At 47.8% G+C, this 27,914-nt stretch overlaps 2 protein-coding genes across 2 annotated transcripts in view; both read left to right on the top strand.

Annotated features, from left to right (window-relative positions):
- PRSS55 (serine protease 55) overlaps window positions 1–22,949 on the top strand; it is a 50,429-nt gene extending 27,480 nt beyond the window's left edge. Inside the window, exons 4-7 of the mRNA XM_082656382.1 lie at window positions 10,296–10,485; window positions 12,181–12,431; window positions 13,855–13,997; window positions 22,633–22,949. Of these exons, the coding sequence (XP_082512508.1) occupies window positions 10,296–10,485; window positions 12,181–12,431; window positions 13,855–13,997; window positions 22,633–22,947 (899 nt within the window). The 3' untranslated portion in view covers window positions 22,948–22,949. The remainder of the gene's footprint in view (window positions 1–10,295; window positions 10,486–12,180; window positions 12,432–13,854; window positions 13,998–22,632) is intronic.
- Window positions 825–7,337, top strand: LOC309823722 (large ribosomal subunit protein eL21-like; the record flags this gene model as incomplete). Its single annotated transcript, XM_082656259.1, has 3 exons — window positions 825–1,409; window positions 6,536–6,608; window positions 7,144–7,337. The coding sequence occupies exons 1-3, from the start codon at window positions 861–863 to the stop codon at window positions 7,335–7,337; spliced, it is 816 nt and encodes a 271-aa protein (XP_082512385.1). The 5' UTR covers window positions 825–860.
- Window positions 22,950–27,914: the final 4,965 nt, after the last annotated feature.

Genomic DNA, 27,914 nt, shown 5'->3' on the forward strand with positions numbered 1-27,914 from the left:
AGCACGAAGAACTTTTAGCATTTCTTGCAAGCTGGGTCTAATGGGGGTGAACTCCCTTAGCTTTTGTTTTTCTGGGAAAACCTTTATTTCGCCTTCATGTCTAAAGGGTAACTGTGGCAGATAAAGTATTCTTTGCCGGTGTATTTTATCTTACGACACTTTGACTATGTCACCTCACTCTCTCCTGGCCTGTAGAGTTTCTTCTGAGAAATCCACTGATAACCTAATGGGGGTTCTTTACAGTTACTTTCTTTAAAAAAAAAAAAAAAGGTTAATCTTGAACTCTACCTTATATTGTATACAAAATTTGAAACCAAACGAATTGTAAATCTAAATGTAAAAGATGAAAAGAAAACTTTTTGGAAATAACATACAATAATGTCAACTTGGGACGGGGAAATGTAAAATTAAGAAGCAAAATCATAAACATTTAGGAATAATAACAGCTAACGAATGTTTGGTATTTACAGTGTCTGGCACTGTCCTCTGAGCTTTGTACGTATTTAACCCTCGCAATAACCCTAATATGGCCATTTTACAGACGGGGAAACTGAAATGCAGAGATATTTAGAAACTCCTTCTAAGGTCCCATAGCAAGTACTTGGAGGAAAAGTAATTAGAAAGCAGACAGTCTAATTTCAGAGCTTACACTCTGCTACAGGTCTGACTGTGTTTATAATTTTGGAATGAAGAGGTCCTTCTAAGACATCAAATAAAAGCCAAGAACCATACGTAAAAATAGTGCTGAACTTCTAACATAAATTTAAGATTTGTTTAGTCCAAAATAGAATTGGAAGAGTATTAAAGAATTAGGAGAGTTCTTTTCGGCCGGAACCGCCATCTTCCAGTAATTCGCCAAAATGACCAACACAAAGGGAAAGAGGAGGGGCACCCGCTACATGTTCTCTAGGCCTTTTAGAAAACATGGAGTTGTTCCTTTGGCCACATACATGCGAATCTACAAGAAAGGTGATATTGTAGATATCAAGGGAATGGGCACTGTTCAAAAAGGAATGCCCCACAAATGTTACCATGGCAAAACTGGGAGAGTCTACAATGTTACCCAGCATGCTGTTGGCATCATTGTAAACAAACAAGTTAAGGGCAAGATTCTTGCCAAGAGAATTAATGTGCGTATCGAGCATATTAAGCACTCTAAGAGCCGGGATAGCTTCCTGAAACGGGTGAAGGAAAATGATCAGAAAAAGAAGGAAGCCAAAGAGAAAGGTACTTGGGTTCAACTGAAGCGCCAGCCTGCTCCACCCAGAGAAGCACACTTCGTGAGAACCAATGGAAAGGAGCCTGAACTGTTGGAGCCCATTCCCTATGAATTCATAAAAGACCTGGACTGTGAAAAAAAAAAAGAAAAGAAAAAAAATAGAATTAGGAGAAAAGATTTTGTAGCACACGTAAGAGACAAAGGGCTAATATCATTAAAATCAAAAAGGTTCTGCCAGTCGACTTACGATACCCACTCAAATAGAAATGATGGGAAAACTATACGAACAGGTCATTCTCAAAAGGATAACTAGAAAATGTTACTTATTTATAAGGCTGGGAGTTAGGGTAAAGGGTAGCCTTGTGGGCAGATACATTTCAGAAATACCGGATTAAATAAAATTAAACCACTTTCTCACTGTGAGATTTCTCGGAACCTTTTAACATGTGGATATCCACCGTGACTCCAAGGAAAAGTACTGAAAGGAGCATTTCCAAATTCTGTCTAATCTTAGAGCTTTTTTGCTATGCAGTTTCTAACAGAACGTGCTTTGGAAACTGCTGTGTTAACTCGTTTGCTCCCCACAATAGCCCTTTAAACTTTTCCCAGTTTATGAGATTACATAATCTAATAAGGTGCTCTAAATTAATAAGGCCCTTATTCTACCACAACTCTGCTGCTTCTCGCAGAGTACTGAGCCCAGAAAGATCCTTAATGTGTTTACAAGGAGGGCAGTGGAGACTGGAGAAGCAAAAGCACTTGCTAATTGTTGCTCCAGGTCCCCTGTTCTTGCAGAACTCTGGGTCCAGACACTGGGGGATCATTTTAACTGGCATGTTCACTGAGCCCAATACATCTTCTTCGATTAATCAACTGTACTCTCCTCATTTCCTGAGCCACTTGCTCTGACTTAGCACCCCCTTGGGCCTCTAAATCAACTCTATAGGAGCCAGGTAAGAGGTTGCAGGCTTCTCCCCATCCTCCACTCTGGCTTAGACTGGCACAGACCTGGAGCTTCCGGGGCACGTCCCCTGAGTGCCGTGAGCAGTGGAATTAGAAGCTGCAGCATTTTCTTTTCATTCCAGTCCAGAATTTCCCAGCCTGAGCCTCTGGCCAAAGCTGACAAAATGCCAGCTGCAGCTGCTTCCGTGGGGGCATCACAAATGCATGGCAGAGCTGGTCCTGGGTGATAGCCCCGGGTTAGAGAGGAAGCAGGGGACACAGGGCAGCCTGGCTCAGCGGCGTCCGCACAGCCCAATCCTCCCGTCTGCATTGTCTCTGCAGCGGAGACTAAAGGGACACCATATCAGGCACCCTTGTCTGTACCCACCCCTCCCAGCATAACTCTGAACCTCTTGGAGAGCCATGTGTTCTAGTGCCTGCTTGGGCGTTAAAGAGCTTTGGGTCTTTTGGTGAGTTTTCCTATTCTCTGGAACCAGATCTCAAAGCCTGCGATGACTTGTTAGGTCAACCTCCAGCCCCTCTCTCCTCCCCCAGACGTCAGGGGGTGGGGCTGAAAGTTCCAACCCTCTCATCACAGGTTGGTTCCCCTGGCAACCAGCCCCCATCCTTGGGGCTTTTCAAAAGTCACCTCCTTAACACAAACCCAGGTGGGGTCGAAAGGGGCTTGTTATGAACAACAAAAGACACGCCTTTCACCTTTATCACTTCCATGGTGAGCGCTGGGCGGCGGGGATGCGTGGGCACGCCGTTGTACCAGGCGTCAGCCTCCCTGAGTGACTTGCCCTGGTTTGTAAAATAGAGTCAGATTTCCACGGTCGCTGTTCCGCAAACGGCTGTAAATGGAGAAACGATGAAGTTCCGGGTGGGCCGTGAAGGCAACGAGCTTCCGTCTTGCCTCACTCTGGCTTTTAAACTCCCCTGAGTGGTGATGATTTGTCCTGCCCAGATGGAAAAGCCCCAGGGACACCCTCGGATTATCCTTAGATAATAGACCTACAGTCACTTGAGTCCCAAACCAGGTTTCAATTTAGGAATTAGAACATCCAAGCCCTCATCACCCTCCAGGGGGCGCGGAGTCTGACTTTAAATCAAACCTCCTCCAGGCCTGGGTCGGGTTAGGGCCTGGGTCTTCTCTCACCTCTGGCTCTGCTCACCCTCCCCCTGCTCAAGCTGCTCTTTTGATCCTGCCAGGGTTCAAAGTCAGGGGAAGGTGTGTAACAGGGAAGAGCGAAATCGGACTACATGTTTCTTTTACTTTAACCTTTGCTTTCCACAGCTTTTGTTCACTAAAAGGATACTGTCTATACATGATGGCCAGCCTCAGGGAACCCTGCCCCTCTGCCTGAACGTTTAACCAAAGTGCCTCTGTTCAGGGAAACACCCGGACCCTGTCCACCTGTGGATGGCTGCAAGAAAGAAGAAATTAACACATCCCCAGGCTTCCCTGGTGGCGCAGTGGTTAAGAATCTGCTTGCCAGCAAAGGAAACCATAAACAAGATGAAAAGGCAACCCTCAGAATGGGAGAAAATATTTTCAAATGAAGCGACTTACAAAGGATTAATCTCCAGAATTTACAAGCAGCTCATGCAGCTCAATATCAAAAAAACAAACAATCCAATCCAAAAATGGGCGGAAGACCTAAATAGACATTTCTCCAAAGAAGATATACAGATGGCCAAGAAGCACATGAAAGAATACTCAACATCAGTAATCATTAGAGAAATGCAGATCAAAACTACAATGAGATATCACCTCACACCAGTCAGAATGGCCATCATCAAAAAATCTACAAATAATAAATGCTGGAGAGGGTGTGGAGAAAAGGGAACCCTCTTGCACTGTTGGTGGGAATGTAAACTGATACAGCCACTATGGAGAACAGTATGGAGGTTCCTTAAAAAACTAAAACTAGAACTACCATACGACCCAGCAATCCCACTACTGGGCGTATACCCTGAGAAAACCATAATTCAAAAAGAGTCATGTACCACAATGTTCATTGCAGCTCTGTTTACAATAGCCAGGACATGGAAGCAACCTAAGTGTCCATCGACAGATGAATGTAAAGAAGATGTGGCACATATATACAATGGAATATTACTCAGCCATAAAAAGAAACGAAATTGAATTATTTGTAGTGAGGTGGGTGGCCTAGAGTCTGTCCTACAGAGTGAAGTAAGTCAGAAAGAGAAAAACAAATACCCTATGCTAACACATATATATGGAATCTTAAAAAAATGGTTATGAAGAACCTGGGGGCAGGGCAGGAATAAATACGCAGATGTAGAGAATGGACTTGAGGACGCAGGGAGGGGGAAGCATAAGCCGGGACGAAGTGAGAGAGTGGCATGGACGTATATACACTACCAAACGTAAAATAGATAGCTAGTGGGAAGCAGCCGCATAGCACAGGGAGATCAGCTCGGTGCTTTGTGACCACCTAGAGTGGTGAGATAGGGAGGGTGGGAAGAGATATGGGGATATATGTATATGTATAGCTGATTCACCTTGTTATAAAGCAGAAACTAACACACGATTGTAAAGCAATTATACTCCAATAAAGATGTTTTAAAAAAAAAAAGAATCCGCCTGCCAATGCAGGGGACACGGGTTCGAGCCCTGGTCCAGGAAGATCCCACATGCCGCGGAGCAACTAAGCCCGTGCACCACAACTACTGAACCTGCGCTCTAGAGCCCACGAGAGCCACAGCTGCTGAAGCCCGTGCACCTAGAGCTCGTGCTCCGCAACAAGAGAAGCCACGGCAATGAGAAGCCCACGCACCGCAACGAAGAGTAGCGCCCACTCGCCATCACTAGAGAACGCCCGTGCACAGCCAAAGAATAAAATAAACAAATAAATAAATACTTTTTAATTTAAAAATTAAAAAAATTAACACATCCCCTCCCCGAGGCTGGCCATTCCAGGGGATATTTGCAAAACGTATGGCCTTTTTACCTTACTTCCTCATCTCCTTCCCGTCTCTGTGCTGTTAAAGAACTGGTATCCAAACCCCGATAAGACGGTTTTTCGGACACTAGTCTGTCATCTTCTCGGTCCGCCGCCTTTCGGAATAAAGTCGTCTTCCTTGCCTCGACACCTCGTCTCCGATTTATTGGCCATTCGTGCAGTGAGTAGAGCGAGCTTGGACTCAGTAACAGGTGCAGGGAAAGGGGAGCTAGCCCAGACATCAGCTTTCTGTCCTCGGGGCCTGGGAGGCATTTCCAGCGGACTCTTTGCACGGTGTTTTCAGGGGCTCTGCCTGCTGGCCCCTGTCTTCTGCACTCCCCAGGCCTTTCGGCACACATCCCCAGCCTCTTTCTTCCGAGGTCTCTCTGCCCCCTGCAGGACGCCCAATGGCAGGGCTCCTCAGGACCCCCCGCAGCACTCTGTCCCCTGTGCAGCCCAAATGCACAAACTCTGGGGGTTCAGGGCAGCCTCTCCACAGCAGCACCCTTCCCAGAACCTAAGCAGATGGCCGGCCATTCTCTTGCCTCCAGATTTCCTAGGTTGAGTCAGACTCCAGTCCCCAGCTTGCCAGGGGTCCCAGGAAGCCCTCTACCTTTGGCCTGAGTGACATTTCTCCAGGTGCTCCAGAAGGATCTGTCCTGGTATAATCTGGAAGCAGCTGTTAAAGTGCTGAGACCTGGCTCCCTGCCTTCCCCCATCCACTGGATCAGACTCTGAAGGGTGAAGTCTGGAAATCAACACTGGGGTCGCCAGCTAAAATACAGGATGCCAGGTACACTTGAATTTCAGGTAAACAATGAATTTTGTTTGAGTATAAGAATGTCTCAAACATTGCGTGGGGTACATGTGTACTAAAAATATTTGTTCTTTATCTGAAATTCAAAATCAGTTGGGCAACCTGTATTTTTTTAACTCTTGTTTTAAAAATATTTATTACTTATTTGGTTGCGCTAGGTCTTAGTTGCAGCAGGCGGACTCCTTATTTGTAGCACACGGGCTCCTTAGCTGCGGCATGCATGTAGGATCGAGTTCCCTGACCAGGGATCGAACCCGGGCTCCTGGCATTGGGAGCTCAGAGTCTTAACCACTGCGCCACCAGGGAGGTCCCAGGCAGCCTGTAATTTTATTTGCTAAATCTGGCAACCCGAATCTGTACCAAACAAACTTCCTGGGCTGCACACCAAAGTTAGAACTCTGCTGGCCAGGACTGTGGAAAATAAGGTCACCTCGATAAAGCCACCCTGGGAAACTCTGGAGCGTCAGGCAGGCAGTGTCCCTGTGCAACCTATGCCACCATGTACCTGCTTTCCTCTTTGGATTTCTATAGATTTCTTACATTCCTAAAGTTTCTCTCCATACTCGGGCCATGTTTGCCCAATTCTAGGGGGAGCCATTCCCATTGGAGTCTACAGGAATGGCGGCCTCTGGGGCTGTGCACGGTGGCTCTGGCCCCGCTGGTCAGTCCCTCCACCAGCTCAGACATGATGTGATCCACTGTTACCATGAAGAAGCTTGGCCAAAAAATGTGGGGCAGCGAATGAGTGCTTTGCAATAGACAGGGCTCACGTCATGTCAATAGGAAGGACACAGACCCAGAAGGAACGCATCTTCCTAGAGATGAGCTGTGATTCTGTCCAGATACTTTCATAGAAAATGGGCAGCAGTTTAGGGTGGATGTGCCCGTCAGTCATCCTCTATTCTCCCAATCAGACATGGGGCCCAGGCTTCCCCTCCCCTCCACACCCCACCCCCAGAAGCCGAGCAAAGAAAGCCGCCAGTGGGGCTTCCCTGGTGGCGCAATGGTTGAGAGTCCGCCTGCCGATGCAGGGGACTTTCCATCTTTAGAAAGGGACAGGGGCCTATCTGGAGATTTGGGGGCCACGTGGAATAAACCCAGAAAGGGTGGGAGCAGGGATTGTTGCCTTCTGGGCTGAGTATCAGGGGAGGCCAGCGCCTCTGAACCCAGCCTTCGGGTCCGCGCCTGTGACCCAGATCAGAGGCCTGAGCAGAGAACCTGGCACCTGGCCCGACGGCCGTTCAGGCTGCGCAGGCCTCCGGGCCTCCTGGACCACCTCCCCGTTCGCAAGGATCCCAGCCGGCAGCCCCTCGCGCAGGCCTTCTGCGCACATTCACGGGGAACCCCTGACGGAACAGGCCCTGTGGGAGAGGAGGCATCTGAGCCTTAAGAGGCACGGGCTGTGAGGGGCCCACAGCAAGTTGCCCACTGAGGACTCGTGAAGGGCAGGCCGTGCCCAGGTCAGGAAGGGAAACTCAGCCCAGGAGGCGTCCAGGATGAGGCCCATCTCAGGAACAGAGCGGCCAGAAGAGAAGCCTGCCTGACAGTCTGCGTTCTCAGACCCGCAGCCCATTGTGACATCAGCGGCAGGGCTGGCTGTAAAGGGGGAGGCCCCGTCAGAGTCATTCCCCTCTGCCCCGGCTTCCGTCACCTCCCAGGCCAGCAGTCATGCCCAGGGCCATGCTCCTGTGGTCCCTTTTGCTGCACATCCCCCAGGCCAGGGACGCACATCTGGGTAAGTGGACGCCTGCCCGGGCCCGAGCGGCTCTCCAGGTGGGGCTGGGCGCGACCCTGGCCGTGCTCTCTCCCTTCCATCCCGCCAGGGCTAAGCCTGAGGGGCCGAGGGACAGAGGCCTGGACGATCCCACAAATCAGCTAATGGGCCACTAAGAGGCCGGTTCACGGGAGCAGTGGCTTCCTGTTCCCCCTACACCCCTACTGGAAACCACTTCCCTTGCCCCTTCTCCTGCCCCAGCCCCAAGTTCAACCTGTCTGACCTTAAGTTTTGGGTTTGAAACCCGAGACTTTATCCTTGAATGAATGGTGGAGCGCTGAGAAGCACGGGCCCAGAATGAGCTGAGCATCGGCCCTGGAACTCAGATGCTGAGCAGATGCCCAGGTCACCCATGTGCAGGAGAGGTGGGGTGGAGGTGGGCCGGGGGTGCCTGCTGTGCTCCACGGGCAGCTCCTCGCAGCTCCTGATAGGTTGTTTCTCTCTCTGGGGGGGGCAGTGGGGGCAGGTGGCTGAAGTGGAAAGGAAGCTGTAATGGGTCAGGTACTTTCCCCCGTTAGATCCCCACACTACCCCAGTGGGCTCTCCACTCTTAGACCCACATGTGGGTAAGGAGCTCCGAGCCTCAGGGAGGTTTAGGATTGGGCCAGAGCCTCGCAGCAGGGAAATGGGAGAGCCGGGAGTGGCCCCAGTGTGACTCCAGGGCCCGCATTTCCCTCCCTGCCCTCGGGCTCACGGAAAGAACACAGCCCATGTCCCCGGCTTCCCTCATTCCGGCCCGGGCTTGGCTGCACGGAGTGAATGGGGGCTGGTGCATGGTGTGGGCAGAGAATCGGCAAAGCTGGCCTCTCTGCAAGCAGGTCCAGGTGCTCCCGATGGCTCGCATCTCTGCTTACCGTTTTGGCACTGCCTCCGTCACTGCTTAGGGCTTTGTGTTCCAGCGTTAGGCTATATGTCTGCACGGTTCCACGCTGGTAGTGTAGGTTGTTCTCAAGACCAAGGAAAGGGGGCCCTTGGTGCAAGGTGACATGAGAAGTTCTGACAGCTAACGTGGCTTGAGGGTTTACTCTGTGTTGGGCACTTCAACACCCGTTATCTGTTCTGTACGTCTGTGCATCTGTTCTGTAGCGTAAGTATTATCTTCTGCCTATCTGGGGAATAAAGAAAGGGATGATAAACAAGAATAAGTCGTTTACCCTAAATCATTCATCAGGTAAGCAACAGAGCCAGGATTCAGACGCAGGCTTTGGGACTCCAGAGCATATAATGGTGTCCAGACACATGGTAAGACTATATGTGTTTGGTAAATAAAGGAGGAAGTGCAGACCCAAAAGTCCTGGAAAGAGCCTCTATATGTTACTGAGCTGAAGGCTATTGACACATATTGATACATTTTCACTCCATTTTTTTTTTAACTAAAAATAACCACCACTGGGTTCCTCCAACACATACTACAAAGTCCTCAAAACCTCTGTTGAATGGGTATTGGAAAAGTAGCCTCTAGAAAGAGAGCGGAGGGGGGCTTGGGCTCTGTAGAATCAAGCTCATTCTTTGTTCCAGAACAAGACCACATTCAAGTCAGAAAATACTAACAGTGTCTCCTCCTCCTCCTCCGGGTGAGGGGTTGGATCTGGACTCGCTCCAGAAGGCAGGTTTCTCTTCCAAACAGGCAGCTGCAGCCTTTGTTCTCAGCCTTCCAGGAAACAGAGCTGTTCTGCCTGGAACAGAATGTTCTAACGTAGAATAGCTTGGGGCTTCCTGTAGGTTCAGGCCCTCTCTAGGTCACCCTTCTGGTTTCCTGTATGTATTAGTTTCCTCTTGCTGCTGTAACAAACTACCACAAACTTAGTGGCTTAAGCAACACAAACTTCTTATCTTACAGTTCTGTAGGACAGAACTCCCACATGGGTCTCCCTGGGCTAAGATCAGGGTGTCAGCAGGACTGCGTTCCTATTGGAAGCTCTAGGGAAGAGTCTGTTAACTTGCCTTTTCCAGCTTCTAGAGATCATCCATATACCTTGGCTTGTGGCCCCTTCCTCCATCTTCAAAGCCAGCAGTATTGCATCTCTCAGTGCCTTTCTTCTGCAGTCACATCTCTCTTCTTCTGCTTCCCTCTACCACTTTTAAGGACCCATGTGATTACATTGGGTCCACTCAGATTATCCAGGACAATCTCCCCATTTTAAGGTCAGCTGATTAGCAACCTTACTTCCATCTGCAATGTCCCCTTTGCCTTATAAGGTAACATATTCACGAATTCCAGGGCATGGTCCATTAGGACGTGGACATTTTTTGGCAACAGAGGCATTATTCTGCCAGTCCCTCCAGGTTGGCCCTGGCCAAGTATTTTCCTCTGATTTTTCTCAGATGAGGGCAGAAACAAGCTCGGCAAAGTGACTTGCCTGTCTGGAAAGGAGACAGAGCCAATGCTTCCAAACACGTTCCAACAGATATGAAGCATCTGTTGGCTTACTTATGTTTCTAAGGGTGCTTTACTGGGCCAGCCTCAGTTTCCCCATCTCTAGAATGGGTATCAATGATAGCTACTTATGGGTCTTCTATGGATACTGACTAAGTGTTGCATCGTTTCCCTTCCTTTCTCTTCCATTCTACCAGAATGTGGTGAAAGACCCGTTTTTGAGAGAGGAGCTCAGTATTCCAGAATCATAGGAGGGATGGAGGCTGAGGTGGGTGAGTTTCCTTGGCAGGTGAGTATTCAAGCAAGAAATGAACACTTCTGTGGTGGCGCCATCATCAGCGAGTGGTGGATTGTCTCGGCGGCTCACTGCTTTCACTCTGAGATCTCGTAAGTACCGAGTCCATCCCCTTGCTTCTGACAATGTGCTCCCCTCCCTGGGGAAGCCCCACACGCCCTAGGGAGGAAGAGGCTGTGAACCCAAGGCCGGATCCACTGTGCCTTCTTTGTTGTCACCCAGAACCAGTAACTGCGGCTTCCCTGAGGTCACAAACTGTCCTCTCCAGGGACATCTGTCTTGGTGGAGCCGAAGGGCTTGGTCTGTCTCCCTCTGCCAGGACATTCAAGTCCTTCTAGGAGGAAATCCTCCTAATTCTGGAGGTCTGGGTTCCTGGGCCATCCGACAACCTACTTCCCTCCTCCTTATAGAGTTTTCTCTGCACTCCAGGAGACTGGTGGAAAACAGAGCACTTACTGATTCCTCATCACGTGCCGGTGACCTGCTAAGAAACTCCGTGCATTAACTTGTTTAATCATACAGACAACCCTGAGGCGGGTAGAATGAATAATCCCCTTTTAACTCATTCCAACTTACAGAAACCCTGAGGCAGGTAAAATGAACATCCTGATTTTATAGAGAAGGAAACTGAGGTCCAATAAGGTTAGCTGACTCACCCAAGGTACACACCTAGTAGACAGAAACAGGATTTAAAGCCGGTTCCAGCACTTGTGCTTTTCCGCTCCACCACCTCGAGAAAGTTTGAAGATACACAGAAAGAAGAACTTTAAAGGGTTCATTCAAAAACCTGGGGAAAGTTTCACCCTGGGGTAACCAAGGAAACTTGTTGCATCTACTCCCATGGAATACTTAAGGACTGGCTGTTGGAAAGTTCCTGGCCATTCTGCCTGGAGGGAAATTCCTGAATTATTACTGAAGATTCTTTCTGCTTCATCAGTGGCAGGTCTGGATTAAATTCTGTTCCTGATCCTTGCATAGGTCTTCAGGTGCATATGTGCAAGAGTTTATTCCTAGGAGAGAAGATATAGAATCATAGGACTTGTGCATCTTCAAGTTTATTAGAAAATCCAAATGATTTTCCAAAGTGGTTGCACGCATTTAAATTTCCGCCAGCGGTGTGTAAGTGTTAAAATCATCACCAATACTTGCTACTTTTTCAGAATTTTTAATTTCTGCTTTTCTGGTGAAAAGCATGAAATACTATTATAATTGTAGTCTTAATTTGCATTTTTCTTACTACTGCTAAGTTGATATTTGCAAGTTTATTGGTATATTTTCTCTTTTGTAAAGTCTGTTTGAGCTTTGACAATTTTTTTTTAATTTGTAGACTCTCTTTATACGTTCCGAATGTTAAACTTCAGTCAGTTGTGTATGTTGCAAACAAAAAAATTCTGTTCCTCAGTCTCTAAATTGCTGGTGGACAAATTGATGTGATAATTCCTTCCTATCTGAGGGCTAGTTTGATCTGTGCCAAGTGGTCTTTCATGGGCTCTTTGGGGGCCCAAAGCTAAGTCCTTTCTTTGCCCCGTGAGGCAGGAGTATCTCATTCACATCTCTGGGATGATTCTGGAGCAGCCATGGAGCTGTGGTCGGCCACAGTGGCTGTTTCACCCTCCTTCTCTACCTTTTTCAAATGCTCACATCTTCTGAGCAACAGCCCCGGTAGGACAAATGCAAAAGGCCCCTACAGCTATGTGGGATTTAGGGTTTTCAGGCACAGCAGATTCTGTGCACCTTGTGACTTTCCTTCCCCTCCTATTTCTCCGTCTCTGGTTCTCCGCCACCAGGCCAACAGAACTGAGAGTCGTGCTGGGAACGAATAGCTTAAGCAGCCCATCCCTGGAAGTAAAGGGGGTCACAAGCATAATTCTGCACAAGGACTTTCAAAAGCTCAACATGGACAATGATATCTCCCTGCTGCTGTTGGACACGCCCATCACATTCAGCGAACTGAAAGAACCCATCTGCATGCCCACAGAGCCCGGCCTCTCCAGGTGGCACAAATGCTGGGTGGCAGGATGGGGGCAGACCCAAACTGGTAAGTAACGGCTCAGCATCTCTTGGGAGCACCTGGGGGAAGAGCCACATCACGGGCGTCTGAGGATGGGCCAGTAAACCTAAAGGAGAGGGGAGAGGGTGAAAGGGGAGAGGGCTGAGGAAGGAGGGAGGAGAGAGGGGCTTGCATTGGAGCAAATCCCTGAGCACCAGGAACGCACAGAGGCCTGAACTCAGCCTCTTCCAAGTGCGAAGGAAACATCCCCCAAGGCCCCGGGCTGAGATGCCAGGTGTGGGCCATCCCTGGGTGTGGTCCTGTCCCGCCATCACATGGCAGTCTCGTTTGTTTCATTGAATATAAACCCTCCAGTTGGCCAGGGGCTCTCTGCTCTGCTCTCTCACATCTCCCTGATTCACGCATTGATGTTTCCCACCTGGCTCCTTCAGGCATTCCAGACGCCTGCCCTGGCCTAGACTTTAGATGGTCCTGGAGTGTTGCCCAGCCATTCTTAGAAATGAATCTGTTGCTGTTACTTGTTGTTACATTGTTACTTGGCCAAAATAAGAGGAACCTGACCAGGGTAATAAAGGGATTATGAAAGCCCTGCTGGACTGTTCCCAAAGAAAACTCAACAAAGTTGGTAGGGGAGGGACGGGAATAGCACAGCGCTAGCTCAGGCCTGAACAAGACTCCAGGTCCTTAGGGGTGCTTTGCAATGACCTGGGGTCTAAGAGATGGTAGGTATTTCAGGAGTTTGGTAACTAGAGGGCAACTGGTGTAACACTGATTCAGGGCTCTGGGCACGACTCAGAATTTAGAAGTGAGGAGAGGCAGATGGGTGCCTGCACGATTAAGAACACTCAGTGTGGAGAAGTCTTTTGAAATCTCCATGTGGTAGGAGTTAATGAGATGGAGAGAAGTCCAAACAGATTCCCGGAAGCTGGCAGTCCAGGAAGGGCCTTGACAAACCCCCTGTAAAAACTCTCAACCAACCTAGCTTTGTCTGGGAGACCTGAAAGCTTTTTTCACTGGGAGTGCAAACCCAGTTTCAGCGGCCCCGTGTCAGAGGTGTCACACTCACATAACAGAAAGTAACGAGAGGCAGATATGCTGAAGAGGCAGGATTATGCTGAGAACCGATCGAAAGCCCGTTCTAAGAAGCCAAGTCTGTAGCGCTGTTGGAGCCAAGATGGAAGTCTTCTTGGAGGCAGGAATATGATTTTGAATGGGAGGGATAATTCAAGTAGGTGGGGACTTGTTTGGAAGAGCCTGGGGTGGTGGAGTGAGTAAATTGCGAGGGATTACTGGAAGGACACGGGGAGTGAGGGTCTGTGAAAATGTGAGAAAAAGGTGGATGTGTGGCTGGCGGGACACTGGGCAGGTTGGTCTAGGGCATGTCAGCTGCATTATAGGCACTGGGGCTCCTGTCCAGTGACTTTTCTAAAGGGCCTTCTCTATGGGTCAGGTCTCAAACAGCCTATGGAAACAGAGCTGCTGAAAGTGCCCATGACCATCGTGGATTGGGAGAAGTGTTTAAAGGAATTTCCAAGACTTACCAAAAATATGCTGTGTGCTGGATTCGAGAATGAGACCTACGATGCTTGCCAGGTAACTTGGCTGCGTCCCCTCCATCCCCTCGGGCTGCCAGGGTAAAGGCATCCTCTCTCCATGGGGAACAGACAATAAGAGTTCGGAAAATGTGTGGAAACCAGGCTTAGATACGGGAATGGGGCCATGGATTCAGGAATACTTACTGTCAGGTCCTTGGAATATCAGTGCTTGCCTGGAAGTCAGTATGCAGCAACCCTGCATAAATATGTCTGGTCTTCTCCAGGTAGGCCCCCAAGACTTTTTCCATTTCTGAGACTTCTTTAAGAAACAAAAAGCCAAGGAAAATTTGAGATCCATACAAGGAATTATTTTACTTTATTAATTTTAGCTACCTTTGTTGAGTGTACTCAACCCTGGGATTCAGCAATTGATGAGACATGGTCTCTTGCCTAAAGGAGCCCACAGTCTCCTGGGCAGGCAGTTGGGTAAACAATCATAGTGTATTGGATCATGCCTGTGAGTTTTGCTGAAGAAAAGTCTGGTAGCTTAACTTCTCTTTACTAAAATTAACATTTACTAAAGAGTTACTAAAATTAACTCTTTACTAAAATTAAAATTTGATTGATAGTAGAAGAAACAGGGGAAAACCCCTCATAAATTAGCTTCCTCTGGCTCTGAGGATGGGAAGGATCACGCTGGGGAGCCCACTTAGTCCTACTCATTGGCTGGGCAGTGGATCTGGTCACTGGTATAAAACTAAGTGCAGATGTTAAATGTTCTGCAGAGCGATGAAAAGGCCGTCTCACAGAAGGGCTGTGAGGTATATCACGAGGACCACAGAGGGAGACAGAATCAATGTCACACGAGCCCTGTATTTTCCCCACATTCTGGATAGTTTAAAACATTACAAAACAAAACCAGACGATTGGGACTTCTGGTTCTGGACAAGATGGCGTAGACACATTTCTGTTGATCCCTTCCATTAAATACAGCTAAAAGCACTGGACATTATATTGTGAAACAAAAATAAAGGCTCCAAAATGTGAAGAGAAGATGAAATTGGAAACAATAATACTTAAGGAATGACACAGCAGTGAATTCCTTGGGTTTTCTCTTTGCCTCTTATATCCCAGCCTGGATGGTAGTACATAACAGCTCAGCATCTCCTGGGAGCAGCTGGGGGAAAAAACGCCATGGGCACAGACAAACTAACAAAACAAAACAAAACAAGATAGCCTTCCTCTCTTTGGACCAGGAAAAGGGCAACCTAACAAGGTGGAAACTTTTAAACAATAATCATTCTATTCCAGCAAAACACCAGGAAAAGCCCCACAGTGCTCCTACCCTAGCAACCAAGGTCGAGTGGACAATCTCACCTTCCCCCCCTCCCCCTGCCCACTATGGTGGTGTCAGAGGAGGCTGAGTGGAAAGCCAGGACTTTAAGTACAATCTAGTCATAATGATCCATCCCCTGTCCTCCTCAATGTCAGTGGAGGCCACCTGAAGAGCTTGGGCTCCCACCCAGTGGTAGTGGCACCCTGCTCCTCCCCTTGGTGTCATAGCTGGCCTGAGTGGTGGGTCAAGACTTCCACCCCAATTCAGTGGAAAGGAGTTGGCATCCCCCTTCCCTGACTCCAGTTTCATAAGAGGCCTGTTAAAACAGAAGATTCATGTGAGAACCCAAGTCTCATAACCTATTACTCAAGACAGGATCTGTAATAGAGTAGAGGGTTTCACTAATATACATGGATTCCATGTATTAATCCACATAGGATAAGGAAAAATAAAGCTAAAAATCTGAGTAAAGAATCTTTTTTAAAAAATTGAGAACCATTAATTCCTAGAATAAATTCAATTAAAACAAAATGGATCATGCACTTAAATGTAAAACTACAAAATTTTTTTAGAAAAAGAAAATAGAAAGTCTTTGGGACATAGAGTAACACCAAAAACACAACTCATAAAAGGAAAAATTGATCAAATGGACCTCATCAAAATTAAAACCTTTTCCTTCATGAAAGACCATATTAAGAGGATGAAAAGACAAGCTGCTGACTGGGAGATAATATCCAACAAAGAAACTATACCTAGACTCTATAAAGAACTCTTGCAGTCAACTGTAGAGAAACGTACTATCCAATTCAAAAATGGGCAAAAGACAAGAACAGACATTTGGCTGAAGAGGATATACAGATGGCAAATAAGAAAATGAAACGATGTTCAACATCATTAACCATTCAAGCAAATGCAAATTAAAACCACAACCAGGTATCACTACACACCTCAGAATGGCTAAAATTAAAAAATAAAAAATAGTAACAACACCAAATGCTGATAAGAATGTAGAGAAACTGGATCACTCGTATATTGCTTGGGGGAGTTTAAAATAGTCTAATCACTCTGGAAAACAATTTTATAGTTTCTTTAAAAACTGAACGTGCTCTTGCCGTATAACCCAGCAAATGCCATTCTTGGGCGTTTATTCCAGAGAAATGAAGGCTTGTGTTCACACAGAAACCTGTGCAGGAGTGTTTATAGCAGATTTACTCATAATAGACCAAAATTGGAAACAAGTGTCCTGGAAGACGTGGATAAATAAATACACTGATAATTAAATACACTGCATTTATTCCATGCAATATCACTCAGCTGTTACAAGAAGCAAACTATTGGTACATGCAACCATGTGAATGTGTCCAGAGACTCATGCTATGTGCAACAAGCTGACCCCCAAAGGTCCCACACTGTGTGATTCCATTTACATAACATTCTTTATTAGAAAATTTTTATTGGAGTATAGTTGATTTATAATGTTGTTAGTTTCTGCTGTACAGCAAAGTGAATCAGTTTATATATATATATATCTCCACTCTTTTTTAGATTCTTTTCCCATGTAGGTCATTACAGAGTATTGAGTAGAGTTCCCTGTGCTCTACAGTAGGTCCTTATTAGCTATCTATTTTATATGCAGCAATGTGTATGTGTCAATCCCAATCTCCCAATGTATCCCTCCCTACCGCCCCGCTTCCCCCCAGGTAACCATAAGTTTGTTTTCTACATCTGTGACTCTATTTCTGTTTTGTACCATTTGTACCAGTTTTTTAGATTCCACATATAATCAATATATGATATTTGTCTTTCTCTGTCTGACTTACTTCACTCAGTATGACAATCTCTAGGTCCATCCATGTTGCTGCAAATGGCATTATTTTGTTATTTTTTATGGCTGAGTAATATTCCATTGTATATATATACCACATCTTTATCCACTCGTCTGTCAATGGACATTCGCATAACATCCTTGAAATGACAAAATTATAGAAAGGGAGAACAGCTTAGTGGTTGCCAGGGCTTAAGGAGGGTTTAGGGGTAGAAGGAAGTGGATATAGCATTAAAAGGGCAACATAAGGGATCCTTGTGACGATGGACATGTTCTGTGTATTGACTGCATCAATGTTAATACCCCAATTGTGCTATTGTACTGTATGTAGTTCTACAAGATGGTATCATCGGGGGAAACATGTAAAGGGTACATGGGATCTCTCTGTATTATTTCTTTCAACTGCACGTGAATCTACAGTTATATCAAACTTAAAAAAACAAAGAGAAGACAAAGCTTCCCAATAGCAATGGTTAAATGAAGATCTCAGATCCTAGCCATGCCACAGACTTAGGGAGTAGCCAATTCATACTGGAGCAGGAGACAAAGGGCTCCAACGTCAATTGAAAAGGGGAGGGCTTCCCTGGTGGCGCAGTGGTTGAGAGTCCGCCTGCCGATGCAGGGGACGCGGGTTTGTGCCCCGGTCCGGGAAGATCCCACATGCCGCGGAGCGGCTGGGCCCGTGAGCCATGGCCGCTGAGCCTGCGCGTCCGGAGCCTGTACTCTGCAACGGGAGAGGCCACAACAGTGACAGGCCCGCGTATGGCAAAAAAAAGAAAAAAAAAAGAAAAAAGAAAAGGGGAAAACAACATTTAATAGTATGATTGGAAAGAGAGAGCATTCCAGGGAGAATTGGGGGAAAATCACGGAGGCTTGAAAAAGTATCTTGTGTTCAGGGAACTTTCAATATTTCAGAAGCCAGTGATAACAAGGGTTGAGTGTGGAGAGGTGAGCAGAGCAGGTCACTAGGGCAGGGTTGCCACGCGTGGGAGACTAGAGGTTGTCCCAGGCTGCTCACCCTCATCAGTATTCACACCTATCCTTTCAGTCTTTTTCATTCATCACCATCCCATATTCAAATGGCCAAAACCAACTGCAGCAACACTTGAAACAATCAAGTGTCATCTTTGATGACATTTTCTGTCCCCTTTGCTTCAATGGCTGGATCTACCATCTGGAGTCGAGGATTTTTGCTCCAATCCCTCCCCTATCAAAATGTACTTTAATGAAAGCTGCTAAAATTAATCATCTATTACTTGAGTGCTATAAATAAATGTGCTGTTATCGTTTTAAGCCTTTTTTAAGAAAAAAATTGTGAAGTGAAAAGCTTTGCTTTCTGTTTAGAAAGCTTTCTATTGCTGAGAATAAGCTGAGAGTGATCCAGGCAAGGGAAGTTTTCTGAAATTATATAATATTATCATCACTTAAATCCAGGTAAGCCAGGCAGAAAGTCCCCTAGGGTTTAAAAATAATTGCCTTTAAAAATAAAATCACACTTTGAAACTTAGCAAACTTGAATAAAACACATAATCACATAATGAAGGGAAATTATAATTTTATGATGGAAACATTTAAATATGTTCAAAGTAATAGCGATAAGGTCATGCTGTACTTAAAATACAAATTAAAATCAAATCAATTGAATTTTGTGGTTTACTTTTTCCAGCGCTTTTCCTGTTTGTAATCCCCTAAGGTTACACTATGAAAAAACAAAGTTCAACTTAAAAAAAATAAGTGACACCGTCCAGCAAACTATAAAATCAAATATGTCCCAAGCTAGCAATGCAATACTTCTTGTGAAGGACCAGCAAGCATCTGAGAAACAGGCATTGCAATGCTGCACAGTTTTCTTATCTTTCTTCTCAACTCCAGCAGAAATTTTGTCTTATTCATGGCTGGATTCCCAGTGCCTAGCACAGTGCTTGTCATGAAGAGCACTCAACAAATGTTTGCCAAAGAGCTGAACCTTCCAAGGAAGCTGGAAACTGCCTGTCAGTTACAGTAGCCCTAGAGGAGGGGACATCCGAGAGAGACCTTGACGGAGGCTGCCTTGGAGGGGGGTTAAGAGCTGGCAGCCAGGGAGTTCCCTGGTGGTCCAGTGGTTAGGACTTCGCCTTCCAGTGCAGTGGGTGTGGGTTCAATCCCTGGTCGGGGAGCTAGGACCCACATGCTTCGTGACCAAAGGACCAAGACATAAAGCAAAAGCAATATTGTAACAAATTCAATAAAGACTTTAAAAATGGTTCACATCAAAAAAAAAATCTTAAAAAAAAAGAAAAGAGAGAGAGCTGGCAGCCAGCTGGGCTGTTGGGCAATTTGGTTATGGGGATGCCAAGCTGACTTGGATGACAACCTGAGCAACAACTTTCTTTAAAGATCTTATTTTATGGGGGTGGAGAGGCAGCAGTTTTAGGTTCATAGCAAAATTGAGAGGAAGATACAGAGATTTTCCATATACCCCCTGTCCCACACATGCATAATCTCCCATACCATCAACGTCCCCATCAGAGGATGAACCTACATTGACACATCACAATGACCCAAAGTCCATAGTTTATGTTAGCGTTCATTCTTGGTGTTGTCCATTCTATGGTCAAGTGTATAATGATATGCGCCATCACGAATACTATCACACAGAGCGTTTTCACAGTCCTGGGCTACTTTCCAGGGTATTATCTCGAACCCATCTTGACCCATGACACGTGCCTGAAAATCTTATTTCACTCCATAGCATCTTAGACCTCTAGAGCCAGAAAGGAATGTATAAAAATATTTAATTGCAACTGTTTCACAGATGAGAAAACATGGTTATTTTAATCATCGATCATTCTCTTCACTATCTGAAAGGATCCGAAGCAGTGTAGTAACTTCGTGGCTCTTTCGCACATATTCAACCATTTCATTCTCTCCACTGTCCTGTAACATGGGCTGGGTAGGTCTCACTCGCCCCGTTTAACAGATGAGAAAACAGGGATTTCGAATTTAAGTGGTTTGCCTGAGGTCCAGGAGGTAGTGGGGCCAGGCTGGAAGCCAGGTCATCTGCTTCTCACCCAAAATGGACAGAAGTGATCACGCGGTGTGAATAACACAGCAGTGAACTTAGGAGGCTCTGTGGTCAGTATGTGGTCAGTATGTTTCTAACCAGACAAGTCTCTGGCTACCAGCCTTAGTCTTTGGAAGAAAGTTCCCCTTAGGTGGGCTGTCATCAGTCCCAAGTCCTTGCTAGCTGAGGCCAGACCCTCCTTTGAGACATCCTTTCTTTCTTCCCAAAAGGAAGAGAAAAACAATTAAGACTCTGTGTGTGAAAGGACATGAATTTACAGCTGCCCCTCTGGAGTCCCAGCAGTCCGAGAAGGGAATCTCTGTTTCCTGAGTATACAAATAATGTTTGTAGTACATAAGGCTAAAGTAATAATACTAATACATTTCTGCAGCATTTACTACATAGCGTTTACCCTATGCCAAGTGATGTATAGATTTTAAAAATGTCATTGCCACTAATCTTGGGAAGTAGCTGGTATTATCTCCATTTTAACGACGCAGAAACTGAGGCTTAGAAGTTACTGGTCCAAGCACAGTTCTCTCCCTGTTATGTAAGGAAATGACAATCAACATATTAATAGGCTTTTTATACCATTCATGCCACCGTAACGTGAAGAAAATGATAGAGACAGCACTTACGGAAGGAGCTCTTTGAGTGGCAATCCTATTGATTTGGTTCTTGCCCCGTGACCTTGAAGTAGAACGCGCGCAAAGAAAAGCACACACCCACAAAAACCAGACAAGCATTAAGGGCAGTGTTTCATACTGGAAAGGGTGGTTCTGGTTTTGGCACCACGCTTACTGGGTGTCCTTGAGCTCCAAGCTCTCTGTTAATTCCGCTCCGTATATCCCTCTGCTTGGCGATGTGTCCCACAGTCAACATAAACTCCCCTTGAACATGATTTCATCGTTATCTTCCCCTGCACTTTACCCCATGACCTTGGAACTAGGACTCACCACCCGTGTCCAGGGACACCAGTCCCCAGATGGTGTCAGTTTCAACGCACCCCCCTGCCTCCTGACCGTCTTGTGCCCTGGTTGAGGTCCTCATCACTCCCATCTCCTCTTAACTAGTCCCCCCACCTCCTGCCTAATTCCTTTCCGATCAGTTCCCCCCACTCACTCTTCCTGTCAAATTCTTATTCATCCTTCAAACAAAATGCAGTTGATCCTGTTTGTTTGCACTGTTGTCTCCCTCCCTAGACCATAAGGTCTTGTATCCCAAGTGCCTAACAGTTAGTTTTTCCTCCTTGAAGATGTGTTCGGTGGAAGTGAGCAGATCTCTTCTGACTTTCCATTTTCTAATTATAAGATGAGGATCAAAATACCTACCTCACAGAGATGTGGGATGAAGGGGTGGATGAGAAAGTAAAGTCAGGGGACCAACGCCGGGCCTCGGACATCATGTCCAGGAAGTGTTGATTGTCCTCCTTCCCATTAGATCCCATTCCCGGTCCTGTTGATGACCATGGAAAAGGAGGCCATCTCTCCGCTGAGAAGGAAAGATCGCTTGAACAATTATAGCTCCCCAGAGGGAAAGAACATGTGCTTTGGCATCAGGAAGACCTGGTTCCAACTTTGGCCCCAACACCATGTAACCCTGAGTAAGCCCTTCATCCTCCTTAAGCTTCATTTTCCCTGTATTAAAATGGACAAAAGGAAGCCATATATGTGTGAAGGACACGGTGGGGACTTGGTACATACTTTCCATATAAATAGATAATCATCTGAGTCATAGACCCATGTGATTCCACCCTGGAGGGGTCACATAGTCGGAAAAGCTTAGCTCACTTGCCCCCTGCAAATACCCACAGCAAAGAATTAAAAAGAGACATCCTTCTCCCTCACGCCTCCGGAAGAACATCAAAGGAGACCCAGTTCAGGGCTTCCCTGGTGGCGCAGTGGTTGAGAGTCCGCCTGCCGATGCAGGGGACACGGGTTCGTGCCCCGGTCCGGGAAAATCCCACATGCCGCGGAGCGGCTGGGCCCGTGAGCCATGGCCGCTGAGCCTGCGCGTCCGGAGCCTGTGCTCCGCAAGGGGAGAGGCCACAACAGTGAGAGGCCTGCGTACCGCAAAAAAAAAAAAGGAGACCCAGTTCACATCCACAGGCCTAACAGCACTCCTCGCATCCTCTTTTCATTCCTTCCCTTTACAGCTCTGTCCAGAGCTTCTGATTTAAGACCCGCTAATCTGGTCCCCACTCTTCCTCAGCCTGGGTCCTCCGTGTTCCGGCTCCTTCTCTGTGTGCTGTGCATGGAGCGTGTGCATGGCCACGCTCTACATACCACGGTTCCTGGGGCCAGGCTGAGTGCTGCACATGCCCCGCGTGCAGCCACGATAGGGTGGGTGTTGATCTGCGATGATGTGATTCCCCCTGGCGTCCCGGAGTCAGGAGGTCCATGAACCCTCTTCCATGAGCGAGCTGTGCTCTGCCTCACGTGGACAGTTTCAAATGGGACTCGCTGCTGATCTGTGTTCTCTGTCCACAGGGTGACAGCGGGGGTCCTCTCGTCTGTACCACAGAATCTGGCAAGAAGTGGTACCAGGTGGGCATCATCAGCTGGGGAAGGAGTTGTGGACAGAAGAACGTTCCAGGAATATACACCTTGTTAGAAAACTACCACTCCTGGATCAAGAAGGTGACTGAGTTAGAGGGAAGGCCCTTTAGTGCTGAGAAAACGATAGCGTCTCCCAGACAAAAATCCAAGAGCTCTCGGGCTCCAGAATTCCCGGGGCCCAGCAGCCCCAGGCTGTGGGTGCTGCTCTGCCCTGCATGGTGTTTCAGGCTAGTTTTCTACAAATAATAAAATAGATGCTATTCTTTTTTTATTTATTTTTTTTTATTTTTGGCTGTGTTGGGTCTTCGTTTCTGTGCGAGGGCTTTCTCTAGTTGCCACGAGCGGGGGCCACTCTTCATCGTGGTGCGCGGGCCTCTCACTGTCGCAGCCTCTCTTGTTGCGGAGCACAGGCTCCAGACACGCAGGCTCAGTAGTTGTGGCTCACGGGCCCAGCCGCTCCGCGGCATGTGGGATCTTCCCGGACCGGGGCACGAACCCGTGTCCCCTGCATCGGCAGGCGGACTCTCAACCACTGTGCCACCAGGGAAGCCCTAAATTGGTGAACTTTGAACAAGCAGATTGTCCTCCATAATGTGGGTGGGCCTCGTCCAATTAGTTGAAGTCCTGAAAAGAACAAAAAGCCCAGCCTCCTCAAGCAAGAGGGCATGTCTCCAGCAGACTGCCCGTGGATTTCATCTGCACTTTTGCCTCTCCTGGCTCTCTACCTGCCCCTCAGCTCTCCTGGGCGTTGAGCCTGCCAGCCCACACTGCAGATTTGAACTTGCCAGTCTCCCTAATCACATGATCCAATTCCTCATAACAAATACACCCACACAGACACACACACACACACACACACGCTGCCTTACACCTTTCTCTAGAGAGCTCTGACAAATACAGATTTTAGGACCAAGAGTGGTTCTCGAGAAACAAAATCTTAAAGATGAATTTTCTGAATTGGTGCTGTGATTTCTAGAATTAGCTCTCTAGTCAGATTAGATTGAAAGACACTAATGACTCTATTTCCGGTAGTAAAAAGAGCACTGGCAGTCCATGGAGTGACGGGGCAAGAGAGATAAGCAAAGTATCCCCACTGGAAACTCCTAATCCAACACTCGTAAGAAGCTAGGATCTGGGTGACCATGTGTGTGATACTTTCAAACATTTTTTTCAAACTGTTGAGTATAATGAGATTGGCTGGTTGCTAGTAATGTTACTGGACAAAGTGGGGAAAGAAAAGTTTGAGCTCAGGGATTCGAATTCCTAGCTCAAGGGCCCGTAAATGACCTGAAAGCTTCTATGTCTGCCCTGAAGGAGACCCTTACCCGCTGTAGCCACAGGGCTGAGAGGCTGAAAATCAGACCCGCAGTCTCCCCCTGTGACTGACTGAATTACAATGCGAGTTGAACTCCCAGCCTCCCAGGGTGTCTCCTGCTAAACCCAGGCCACGGGCTGGGAAGGAATGGGATCCTGCAAGTTGGAATGGGGGTGTGTGGGAAGACCCTGATGGAGCTGGGGAACTTGAACCCTAAATTCTCATGCATCTCCTCTGCCAGCGGCAGCAGTCTCTCTGTCCCCAGGAGAATGGCCTCTCCACCCCCACCCGTCCCAGGGTGTTAACCCTGCGTTACCTGCGGAAAGGGTAATGACCGCCCCTGAGGCAGCTGACAAGCAAGGCATTGCTGGTTCTCCCCAGTGTCGACCCCACCACCGCTCTTGGCGTCTAGACCTCTGAGCAGACTCAAGTCCCAGCAGCCCCTAAAGTGAGGTACAAAGCGTGACCCGTGAGGAGGTGCACTACCCTCTGCGTTTTCTAACTCCTGCAGATAGAAACCCGGGCCACACGTGTGGGGATGGGTATTAAGGCTGTGGGATAAATCGTGGAAGGAACGGAAAGTTGGATCGGGCGGCATTTATTGCCACGGGCTCACTAAGCAGGGATTCTGCATCTAACTTTGCATCTTGGGGAGGAAGGAAGGGCTCTAACAGTTTGCTTCGCTGCTTGGCTGAAATATGGCCAAAAGGAGACCCACAGTGAGTGAACTAGAATTGCCAGACCTGCTTTGGTTTAATGTAGAGAAAGGGATTCCATGACTTAGGGGGACGGGAATGTTCGAGTGAGTTTGTCATTTGAAACTCACCCACCCTGGGAAGGTCCAGAAGACATGCCTTTCACCACAACTGTGAGAGATAAACTTGAGAGGGAAGCCCTGGCATCCCTGGCTCTTCTCTGTGGGCCAGACTTCACAGAGGGAACTGCAGTCACGGAATTGGGACACGTAACCACAATGAGAGTGATTGGACCAGTGGTGGCAGGGACCAGAGGCGGCACTCAAGCCCTGAAGGCAAGGAGGGAATGGTCCCTGTGACTGACAGCAGGGTCAATGCCACAATCAGAATGTCCTGACTCCTGCAGACCATGGCTGGCTAGCTCGTCATGGGGTTCCTAGAAGTGAAATAGACAGGAAGCCTACTAATTCTTACGTGTTCTGTGTAAGCAGAAAATAGGTCAAGTGAACAAGAGTCTAACTTGAATGATAAAAACAAGAGTCATGGCTTGTTAATTCTCAAGACTGGAGCCACTTTATAGACTCAGAACCCCTTGAATGAAGGACCCTAGTACACTATGGAATATTTATGCTGTTAATCACTCTCCCAGCCTTCCCCAAAAGGACCCACGGGCTTTTGCCAACTGTGCATTGGGGAAGAGGAAATAATCAGACCTTTTAGGGACTACTGGACGCTGACTCTGAACTCACTGGTTCCCTTCTCTGCGGAGTAAGAGATATTATGATGGGAAAGGCCAAGTGGAAGCAACTAGAACTGCCCCTACCTAGGAAAATAGTCAACCACAGAAGCAGCCCTGCATTCCTGGAGGGATTGCAGACATTAGTGCAATCATCAAGTACTTAAAAAACCCAAGGGCGGTGATTCCCACCACATCCCCAATTCAGCTCTCCCATCTGGCCTCGGCCGAAGACAGTCGGGTCTTTGAGAATGACAGAGGATTATTGTAAGCTTGCCAAGGTGGCGACTCCAATTCCAGCTGCTGTATCAGATGTGATTTCATTGCTTGAGTAAAGTGACACATCTCTTCCAGTATCCGCTATGCAGCTCTTGATCTGAAAGAATGCCTGTTTCTGCATTCCTGTCTGTGAGATCCACCAGAAGCAGTTTGTTCTCTGCTGACAAGGCCAGCATTATACCTTTACTGTCCCACCTCAGGTGGATATCAACTCTCCGGGCCTATGTGATAGTTTAGTTCGCAGGGATCTTGATCACAAGACCCCATTCACTTGCACACGATAGCGCACTGGTGCATTACACTTATGACGTAATGCTGACTGGACCTAGTGAGCAAGAAGTAGCACCTGGGCTTCGCTGGTGGCGCAGTGGTTGAGAGTCCGCCTGCCGATGCAGGGGACACGGGTTCGTGCCCCGGTCCGGGAAGATCCCACATGCCGCGGAGCGGCTGGGCCCGTGAGCCATGGCCGCTGAGCCTGCTCGTCCGGAGCCTGTGCTCCGCAACGGGAGAGGCCACAGCAGTGAGAGGCCCGCGTACCGCAAAAAAATAAAAATAAAAAAAAAGCCTGGGGGTGGGAAATAAACCCAACAAGATTCAGGGGTCTTCCACCTCGGTGAAATTTCTAGGGGTCCAGTGGGGTGGGGCATGTGGAGTTTTTCCTTCTAACCCTGGAGGCAACTTCATTTTGGCCGCGAGGGAGGAAAGGGAGAGAGTGAGAGCACATCAGAAGCCGGGGAAGGAGGCGAGGGGAGCGGCAGCCAGGCGGCGGCGGAGATGGAGTCGATGGGGAGGGGTAGGTGAGGAAGTGTCCGTGTTTCCTGCCGTCTCTGCCATCCATCATCCTCTGCCGGAGCGGAAATCAATATTCCTCTCTCTTGTTCTCTCCCCAAATGTTCTGAATTTAGAAAAGAAAGAGCAAACCCTGACAAATGCATATTGTTTTCCAAATATAAATGCCGCACCGCTTCCGCCCCCGCGCAGATGTCACCCCCTCTTCCCGGCTGCCCGGGTGTCGGTGTCGCCGGCCTGGGCGCTCTGCCACGACCGCTGTGGGCGCAGATGGAGCCCATGAAGTGGACTGCTGGCCGCCACTCGAGGTCACCTGGTTTCCTAAGAAGCAGATTCTCGGCAATTTCTCACAGGAGGAGCATTTGCAACTCACAGCTCTGCTGGCATCCTTTCCCCATCCCTCCCCGCCCGAACACGGCTCGCTCGTTTGGAAAGTAACTGTGAAACCTTTTACCCCTCCTGTTGAAAAGCACCTTCTCACCCATCCCTTTTGCCTGTAGATGTAGCAGGGCAGAGAGGACCACTCCCACTGCTCAGATGAGGAAGCCGAGGCTCAGAGAAGGGAAGGCGTTCACTCGGACTGAACAGTGCTAAGAATGTGGATGGGAGCAGGGGGGTGATGCCGAAAGCTCAGCTTCTCTGTGCGCCAGTGCTGAATCAGATCTCGGAGACAGAGTTTTGGGTGAAGTAGAAAAGAATAGCTTTATTACTTTGCCAGGCAAAAGGGGACACAGTGGGCTCCTAAATCGAAAAACTATGTGTCCCCACCCAGGAGGATGTGATGAGAAGTTTTATAACAGTACTTCAAGGGCGGGGTTGCTGACAAGATGAGGATGTGTGCAGGGTCTCAGCTGGTCCGTCTCCTACTCGTGATGGGCTTCTCTGGTCCCTTTAATCTCGCCCTCAGATGGTTCCTTGATTAGCAACTGTTCGAATCTGCCCTTTGGAACTCAGGGAAGGTCATGGAGGCTGGAGTCTTGCTTACAAGAAACGGGGGACAAAAAGAGGCCTCCGTGCCCAGGCCCCACTCGGTTTCAGGGGTAGACATGTTGGAGCCCCCAGGGCACCCCAGGAGCCCAAGTGGCCTGGCTTCTAATTCCACTGCTCCCTTGCTGCTGAAGTCCGGAATGTCTCAGATTCCCTGGCCTCCAGGCTCCCCGAGGAGCAGGCAGAACACACACCATGGAACCCTCCTTGTTAATAAAGGCTGCCACGTGCGTAATGCTTCCTACACGTCAACCGCCCTTGTAAATACTCTTATACGTATTAAGATCTTGTTGCTGAAATCTCGGCTTCTGTACACCCATGCCAAATAGAAATACAGAGACAGAATTGAGGAGGAAAGCGAAAGAATAGCTTTATTTCTTTGCCAGGCAAAGAGGGAACACAGCAGGCTAGC

Source organism: Grampus griseus (assembly GCF_964374135.1).
Source record: "Grampus griseus genome assembly, chromosome: 6".
NCBI classification, from domain to species: domain Eukaryota; kingdom Metazoa; phylum Chordata; class Mammalia; order Artiodactyla; family Delphinidae; genus Grampus; species Grampus griseus.